Below are 9,857 nucleotides of genomic sequence, written 5' to 3' on the forward strand. Positions count from 1 at the left end.
CCAAGAACACAGTCACCTCCCTCATTCTTAAATGGAAGAAGTTTGAAACCACCAAGACTCTTCCTAGAGCTGGCTGCCCGACCAAACTGAGCAATCAGGGTAGAAGGGCCTTGGTCAGGGAGGTGACCAAAAACCTGATGGTCACTCTGACAGAGCTCTAGAGTTCCTCTGTGAAGATGGGAGAACCTTCCAGAAGGACAACCATCTCTGCAGCACTCCACCAATCAGGCCTTTATGGTAGAGTGGCCAGACAGAAGCCACTCCTCAGTAAAACGGTACATGACAGCCCGTTTGGAGTTTCCCAAAAGGCACCTAAAGACTCTCAGACCATGAGAAACAAGATTCTCTGGTCTGATGAAACCAAGATTAAACTCTTTGGCCTGAATGCCAAGTGTCACGTCTGGAGGAAACCTGGCACCATCCCTACGGTGAAGCATGGTTGTGCCAGCATCATGCTGTGGGGATGTTTTTCAGTGGCAGGGATTGGGAGACTAGTCAGGATTGAGGCAAAAATGAACTGTGCAAAGTACAGAGAGATCCTTGATGAAAACCTGCTCCAGTGCGCTCAGGACCTCAGACTGGGGCGACGGTTCACCTTCCAACAGGACAGCGATCCTAAGCACACAGCCAAGACAATGCAGGAGTGGCTTCGGTACAAGTCTCTGAATGTCCTTAAGTGGCCCAGCCAGAGCCCGGACTTGATCCCGATCGAACATCTCTGGAGAGACCTGAAAATAGCTGTGCAGCAATGCTCCCCATCCAACCTGACAGAGCTTGAGAGGATCTGCAGAGAAAAATGGTAGAAACTCCCCAAATACAGGTGTGCCAAGCTTGTCGACTGTCGTCGACATTGACATGATATCATTAGCATAACTTACTACAATATACATGTAGATGGTCATCTATACAGTGATCTATCTTGACATGAACATATTGCCACTGACATGACTGACTTATACAATATACATCCAGTTATCTATACTGACACACACCATGTGTCTGCCTGATCTCCTTCTGTGTTTCCTATGAACAGCTACTAGTGGATAAACCTAAGAGAGGCATTCAGGACAGACAAATTACATGCTGTCACTGTGAACCACCGGCCATGCAGTGATGTTGTACACACATACACACACACACACACACACACACACACACACACACGCACACAAACTCACACGTGGGTGGTTGGACGGGTCAATCTGGAGCCTGACAGGAGTCTTCGTCGCTCCTAGTGATTACTTACCCACACACACAAACAAGCAAGCAAAGACACAGAGATGCCTGTGTTATACTGGTTTATGAAGTGGCCTAGGGAGAGGATTAGAGTTGAGAATACACACTCACTCACACACACACACACACACTACACTGTCTGTCTGGGTTTGAGTCCGTGACCTCTGCCCCCTCCGTGTCCCATGTCACTGACTACCCCTTGCTTCTCTGGCCTCACCCACCCCCTCTACACCCTTTGGCAGTGACAAGTGAAAGTGGAGCCAGCCTGGGGAATTACAAGCCACTTTACTGAGGCTGGGGTCTAGCCAACAGAAGCTGCCCCTGCCCTCTATGTGTGTATGTATGTGTGTGTGTGTGACAGCCCCTTGGCTGTTTTGGTTGTCCTTCCCTCTGGGCAAAGAGCTGTTAGCCTACATTAGTCTTACCATTAGTCCTACCATTAGTCCTATTATTAGTCCTATCATTAGTCTTACCATTAGTCCTATCATTAGTCCTACCATTAGTCTTACCACTAGTCCTATTATTAGTCTTACCATTAGTCCTATTATTAGTCCTATCATTAGTCCAACCATTAGTCCTAACATTAGTCCTATCATTAGTCTTACCATTAGTCCTGTTATTAGTCTTACCATTAGTCCTATCATTAGTCTTACCATTAGTCCTACCATTAGTCCTACCATTAGTATTACCATTAGTCCTACCATTAGTCCTACCATTAGTCTTACCATTAGTCCTACCATTAGTCCTACCATTAGTCTACTAGTGCTTGGTAATGGGCTTTAAGAGTAGAGGAGGACCACATCCTCACATCTCCCACTAGCATTTAGCCTGTGTGTGGATATTGATGTCTTGAATGGCAACGGGTTTCCACTCAACACACACACACACACACACACACACACACACACACACACACACACACACACACAAGCATGAATGTGTACACACACATGCACGAATAGACACAGCCATACACTCGCACACACACTCCGTTGAGAATTGAGCTAATGATCATATGTGCTGGTTTCACTTGCAAATGCATGTCTGTCTACGTCCTGTTTGTGAGAGAGAGAGCTTGTGTGTGTGTGTGTGTGTGTGTGTGTGTGTGTATGTGTGTGTATATTTGTTTGTCTGAATTTGTTTGTCTGAATGCACACATTCTGTGTGTATGGCTGCCCGAAAGAGATTCTGATTATTATGATGATTGTTTTTTACAAGAAAAGGCCATAAGGGCCTCATGGAATAACAGGAACATTCATATGCTGTTCCTAGAATTCAGCATCTCTACTCAAACTTCTAAGAAAATGTCTTCTAAAACATTGTAAAATTTTATGGTGTTTAATCAGGTTTTTAGTACTATGGCCCATGTCAGCCTTGGTGGAATCTCTGATGGTCACAGGAGACAGAAGGGTCCCATAGATGTGCATGCAGGGAGGGGGGCCAGGACCTAGGAGGGGAGAGATTAACTAGAGACTGATTTGCTTCCTGTAGTAAGTGAATATAATTCCCTTAGGAAAAAGTAGTTACTACCTTCTGTCATGCAGCATGAGCTAATGCATCAAATTGTAACTTGATATTCCATTAGTCTCCTGCATTAGGCCTGGGGGCTAAGGCTAGCCAATTTAGAACATAGTTTGCTTTCATTTGTTTGTAAAATATTATGTACCTTTGAATTATTATCTGACTAGTTTAAAGCTTAGTTGCTACATCAACTATTGGAATAATAAATGAATAATACCCATTGATTCTTAAAGAATATAACTTGCCTCATTAGCTTGGTTCAACTGTTGTGGGCCTACCCCATCAGAACACAAATATAAGCTTGTTTTACTCCAATGTTTGTAAACAATATAAATGTAAACACACACTGTATAGCCTCAAAACATGGTTAAAATGATAATGTTGACATCATGGATGTTCAGTCTTTGCATCGATAGATCTAACGTTGTGAATTTGATAGTAGTTACATTTCTCCAGGCCCATCCCTAAACGTTTTACCAAAACAAAAGCAGGGAGTCGGTTTGTTTTTGTTTCTTCTAAGGATTCTCGCTTTACTGTCATTTTTTTCGTGATCCAATATTTTCCCGAAAATATTTGAAACAAGAAAGTTCTCACCTGGAGCCTCCGACGTCGAATGATTCCAGAGTCATCCATGGCACTGGCGGGAACATGCGAGTCGCGTGCTTTGGAGTAGTCTCACCTAGTCTCGTGGCCCCAGTGTAGTCGCCTGGTGTCTCCAGGTAACAGGACAGGGCATGGAGTTCCCGCGTGGCACTGGCTGCGGTACACTGGCCAAGAACACTCCCGTCTCTCTCCTCTTCACTGGTGCGACAATGCCTCTAGTCTGCTCAACTCACAAACCAAAAACCCATTCCGCCCAACTAACATCTGGTCCTGTACCCTAAACTGCTGCTCTAGCAAGTGCTAATGAAGCAAGTTCCTGAAGGTACCAGCATGTCCTAATGTCCTTAATACATTGGACTATAGAGAGGAGCCTGAAGTAGGCTAGTCGAATTTTAATTGTAGCCTACTTATTTAGATGTAGGCTAACACACATCAAATTAAAATGCATTGACAGAAATAGCGTATCAATTATGGAAAGTACTTTAGGTTAAAACTACCTTCAGTAGTGGTTTTAAATATGCAGGTTTTCATATGATTATAATTCTTCAATTATTTGATTGAATGTCAGTTGTTTATTTCCATGTTTGTGTTTATTCCTATGGTGATGTTTTCATTGCACTGTGGCTGTCCATTCACTTCAGCACTTCGGGATTGCTGTCCATGTGTTTAATTAATCTGTTGTCCAAAAAAAACCTTTATAACGCATTTGTTGTTATAATAGCCTCATGTAGACTACTGTAAACTACTAGCATATGCAATGCGGAAACACGCCTTATAGGCTACAATCATAGCTACAGTAAAATGTATGCAGATTGAACCTCAGCGCGCAGATCAAGCGACACGTGTACGCATCTTCGAATGCTCCCAACACGCAAACCCCATCCGGTACAGTCGTTTGACATCTGTTCGATGTTCTATGGATTCCCATAAGGAGCAAAACACGCAACCTTATACATTCATTTCTGATCCATGCTGAATACTACCCCAGAGTGTACTGCTATAAACAAAAGCGCTTTGCTCGCTTTTTCGTTTATAATCCTTGTGTTATCCAACAGATTAGGGCTATTAGCTACATACCGTTTCCTCATCCGCGCGCAGTTGCTGACATATTATTTTCTGCACGTGTCACTCTCATCCCTTATAGTTTTAATATCCACTGTATCATGATGTTTACCCTGAAGACGAGGTGCTTTGTAATATATATCGTGATATATCTCTCGCCATTCCATTCCCTACCACCCACCTCCTTCTAAACACAACGGAATCACTTTTGGTTTTTAACCCCTCAGCGACCAGATTTCCCCTCCCTCCCTTGAATCTCCTCGCCATTCTCCATAGTGGAGAGAAATGTAGGTCGTATAGCCAGCCATATGTAATGTAGGTATGTATCACTTTAAGGGACAGGCATTGTTGTATTAAACCTTAATATAAAAGAAAGAAGTCAGATCCATCTACAGCTATATAAATCATGATGTGAAATGTTAAATAGTTAACAGTCAAGTTAATTGAACGTAATGTCCTCCGAAAAATAAAGCAAACCTTCAGTTGCATAAAATATGAATTATTAACCATAGATAAGACTTCCCTTTCATCCCATGACACTGCAGTATTACATATTACAGTCTCACAGAGTTTAGGTCTACCTTCAGAACATTCACTGTCTGTCACCTTAGGAGGAACATTATACAACCAAACTCCCACCATTTGTTAAGGTTAAAGGGTTATGAGGATTGTTAGATATTAACAAGGCTATATCTATCTCCAAGTGGGCAGCTTTGACCTGTTTTTTTGCCCTGATTTGGTAACTGGATACGTAAACGAGTCATACACAGAACAGTTTAATTAGATCTTTAGAAAGGGGAGAAGCTCTGTGATACAATATGTTTTTTTTATCAGATTTTTAAGCTAAACTTGTTGCCTGATTAACCTCTGGTGGCAGAGCATTCCATGATGACATAGCTCTATACATACACTACCTGTAACGGCTTTCTTCCTGGGATGAAGGAGAGGACCAAAATGCAGCGCAGTTAGTGTTCAACATGTTTAATTAAACAATAAACAATGAACATTAACAAATAACAAAATAACAAACGTGAAAGCCGAGACAGTCCTATCTGGGGCAGAACACAAACACAGAGACAGGAAACAACCAGCCACAAACAAACAGTGTGAAAACACCTACCTTAATATGGCTCTCAATCAGAGGAAATGAAAACCACCTGCCTCTAATTGAGAGCCATATCAGGTCACCCTTTAACCAACATAGAAACACATAACATAGACTACCCACCCAAACTCACGCCCTGACCGTCAAACACATACAAAATAACAGAAAACCGGTCAGGAACGTGACACTACCGGTCAAAAGTTTTAAAACACCTACTCATTCAAAGGTTTTCTTTGTTTGTACTATTTTCTACATTGTAGAATAATAGTGAAGACATCAAAACTATGAAATAACACATATGGAATCATGTAGAAACCAAAACAGTGTTAAACAAATCAAAATATATTTTATATTTGAGATTCTTCAAATAGCCACCCTTTGCCTTGATGAGAGCTTTGCACACTCTTGGCATTCTCTCAAGCAGCTTCACCTGAAATGCTTTTCCAACAGTCTTGAAGGAGTTCTCACATATGCTGAGCACTTGTTGCCTGCTTTTCCTTCACTCTGAGGCCCGACTCATCCCAAACCATCTCAATTTGGTTGCGGTCGGGGGATTGTGGAGGACCAGTCATCTGATGCAGCACTCCATCACTCTCCTTCTTGGTAAAATAGCCCTTACACAGCCTGTAGGTGTGTTGGGTCATTGTCCAGCTGAAAAACAAATGATAGTCCCACTAAGATGGGATGTAGTATCACTGCAGAATGCTGTGGTAGCCATGCTGGTTAAGTGTGCCTTGAATTCTAAATAAATCACTGACAGTATCACCAGCAAAGCACCCCCACACCATAACACCTCCTCCTCCATGGTTTACTGTGGGAAATACACATGCCGAGATCATCCATTCACCCACACCGCGTCTCACAAAGACACGGCGGTTGGAACCAAAAATCTCAAATTTGGACTTCCACTGGTCCTAATGTGTTTCTTGGTCAATTGTGTTTCTTGGCCCAAGCAAGTCTCTTCTTATTATTGGAGTCTTTTAGTAGTGGTTTCTTTGCAGCAATTCGACCATGAAGGCCTGATTCACGCAGTCTCTTCTGAACAGTTGATGTTGAGATGTGTCTGTTAATTGAACTCTGTGAAGCATTTATTTGGGCTGCAACTTCTGAGGCTAGTAACTCTAATGAACTTATCCTCTGCAGCAGAGGTACCTCTGGGTCTTCCATTCCTGTGGCGGTCCTCATGAGAGCCAGTTTCATCATAGCGCTTGATGGTTTTTGTTACTGCACTTGAAGAAACTTTCAAAATTCTTGAAATATTGACTGACCTTTTGTCACGACTTCGACCGAGGCAGGCTCTCCTTCCCGTGCGGGTGGTGTTCGGCGGTCGTCGTCACCGGCCTATTAGCTGCCACTGATCCTTTTCTCCCCCTCCCTATGTGGTTATTGGGTTCACCTGTTGTGTATTAGGGTTAATTAGTTGGGGTTATTAGTCAGCCGGCCCGCACGTTTCTTTGTGCGGGATTGTTTGTTTGTAAGTAGTGGTGTTGTTTTTGTGCTACGTGTTTTTCTGGACTGTGTTCCTTTCCCCCCCGTGTCTGGGGTTGGTTAAATAGTACACCCAGTGTGTTAGTAGGGTGGCCTAGTTTGCCCGTGTTCATTAAAGAACATTTTGTATTGGCACCGGCTGTTTCCTGCATTTTGACTCCACACTCCGACACCCAGGCCTTACAGAATCCCGCACCCGAATGGAGTCAGCAGGAGCAGCGGCCAACCCTCTCCCATCGATGGAGGAACGGGTGCTCCAGCATACCACTGTTCTCCACCGTATTGGATCAGCGATGGATTCGATGATGGAGCGAATGGACCGATGGGAGAGGAGTGGTTGCCTCTCTCCACCTTCGGCTCCTCCAGCCCAGGACTCTCCATTCCTCGGCTCCAGCGCTCTCCGTCTGACACTCCCGAGGGATTATGACGGATCGGCGGCGGGGTGCCAGGGGTTCCTACTCCAACTGGAACTGTATCTTGCCGCCGTAAGACCCACTCCCTCGGGAGCGGAGAGGGTGAGTGTCCTCGTCTCCTGCCTCACGGGTCGTGCTCTGGAGTGGGCCAACGCAGTCTGGAATGACCCAGACTCGGCGAAGGAGCATTACCCAGAGTTCACCCGCTGTTTTCGGGCCGTATTTGACCATCCTTCCATAGGGCCGAGCGGCGGGAGAACGACTGTTCCACCTTAGGCAGGAGAAGAGGAGCGCCCAGGATTACGCGCTGGAGTTCCGGACCCTGGCTGCAGGATCTGGGTGGAACGACAGGGCCCTTATTGATCACTACCGGTGTAGTCTCCGGGAGGACGTCCGCAGGGAGCTAGCATGTCGGGACCCCGCTCTTTCTCTGGATGAGCTGATTGACATGTCCATCCGTATGGACAATCTGCTGGCTGCCCGCGGGCGTTCTGAGAGGGTCCTGTACGTTCCACCACCCAGCCCCTCCGCTCCTATTCTGATGGAGTTGGGAGGGGCTGGGCCGAGGGATACCGGAGGAGGAGGCGCCAGCTGTGGTCGGAGAGGACACACGGCCGATCGGTGCTGGGGGGGTCCGTCTGGGAGTCGAGATGGCAGGCGGAACGCTTCTCGATCACCCCAGGTGAGTCAGCACCAAACTCACCCAGAACCCCCTGTTAGTCACATGTTTGTCTTGATTTTTTCCCCTACATTTTTTCCCTCTTCCCAGCATAGGGCGCTAGTCGATTCAGGCGCAGCTGGGAACTTTATGGATCGTGGACTCGCTCTTAGGTTAAGGGTTCCGCTTGTGCCGATAGATTCTCCCTTTCCCGTGCACTCCCTAGATAGCCGGCCATTAGGGTCAGGGGTGGTCAGGGAGACCACGGTCCCCCTGGACATGGTGACGCAGGGGAACCATAAGGAGAGTATCAGCTTTTATATTATTGATTCGCCTGCGTTTCCAGTGGTGCTAGGGATTCCCTGGCTGGCCCGGCACAATCCTAAAATTTTGTGGAGACGGGGTTCTCCAGGGGTGGTCAAATGAGTGTTCTGGAAGGTGTTTGGGAGTTTCCATCGGTGCCACGTCGTTGGAAAGTCCAGACCAGGGTTCCCCGGTGTGCATTCCCCCCGAGTATGCCGATTTGGCAATCGCTTTCAGTAAAAAGAAAGCGACTAAATTACCACCTCATCGACCGGGAAGGGATTGTGCGATAGATCTCCAGGTATACGCTGCGCTTCCTAAGAGTCACGTGTACCCATTGTCCCAAGAGGAGACGGTGGCTATGGAGACATATGTCACTGAGTCTCTGGGACAGTGGTACATTCGGTCCTCCATCTCACCCGCCTCCTCGAGTTTCTTTTTTGTGAAGAAAAAGGAGGGAGGTTTGCGTCCGTGTATTGATTATAGAGGTCTAAATGCCATCACCGTAGGGTTTAGTTACCCACTACCTCTCATTGCTACGGCAATGGAATCATTTCACGGAGCGCAGTTCTTCACAAAATTGGATCTCAGGAGCGCGTATAGTCTGGTGCGTATTCGGAAAGGAGACGAGTGGAAAACTGCATTAAGTACCACATCGGGCCATTATGAGTACTGCGTCATGCCATATGGGTTAAAGAATGCTCCAGCCGTTTTCCAATCCTTTGTAGACGATATTCTCAGGGACCTGCACGGGCAGGGACTGGTTGTTTATATCGATGACATTCTGATCTACTCAGCCACTCACGCCGCACATGTGTCTTTGGTGCGCAAGGTGCTTGGTAGACTGCTGGAGCATGACCTATATGTTAACCTGTTGAGGCTGGGGGCGCTGTTGTCACTATTTATGCTAATCGTGTAATTTTTGAAACGGCTTCCCACAAAATTCTTGATCGTACAATATGCATATTATTATTATTGGATAGAAAACAGTCTATAGTTTCTATAGGAGTTGAAATTTTGTCTCTAAGTGGAACAGAACCCATTCTACAGCAATTTCCCTGACATGGAGTCAGATTTCAGAAATGTTGGCCCCTGATCTGGAGTCAGTTAAAAGGGCACTGTTATTGCTATGAGTATACGGACACTGCTTACGTCTTCCCCTGGATGCCTTTACGTGATGACGATTTGAATGGGGTCGATTGCGCGTTCACAGGCACTATAAATTAAAAAACCCTGTAGCTAGCAAGTCTTTTCTTGGTGCGTCATGCGCGTGGAGGACACCGACCCGCACCTGTTCCAAGCATTAGTGTTGGGAGTAATCTTTCTCCGGTCATGTTAAGACTCGTTATAGGAGTTAAAAACATCATAAGGTAGTTAATTTAAAGCGTTTTATAGCAATTTATATCCGTTTAGTGCGATTTTGGGACATTTATTTCTGAAACGCTGTGAATAGCTGGGCACGCTTCCA

General features: G+C 45.5%; 1 protein-coding gene across 2 annotated transcripts in view; it reads right to left on the reverse strand.

Moving 5' to 3' along the window:
* LOC129842839 (microtubule-associated serine/threonine-protein kinase 1-like) overlaps nucleotides 1-4,627 on the reverse strand; it is an 88,782-nt gene extending 84,155 nt beyond the window's left edge. For both annotated transcript variants that reach the window (XM_055911513.1, XM_055911512.1), the window contains exon 1: nucleotides 3,352-4,627. In XM_055911513.1, the coding sequence (XP_055767488.1) occupies nucleotides 3,352-3,390 (39 nt within the window). In that variant the 5' untranslated portion in view covers nucleotides 3,391-4,627. The remainder of the gene's footprint in view (nucleotides 1-3,351) is intronic.
* Nucleotides 4,628-9,857: the final 5,230 nt, after the last annotated feature.

This window comes from Salvelinus fontinalis, unplaced genomic scaffold, assembly GCF_029448725.1.
Source record: "Salvelinus fontinalis isolate EN_2023a unplaced genomic scaffold, ASM2944872v1 scaffold_0070, whole genome shotgun sequence".
NCBI classification, from domain to species: domain Eukaryota; kingdom Metazoa; phylum Chordata; class Actinopteri; order Salmoniformes; family Salmonidae; genus Salvelinus; species Salvelinus fontinalis.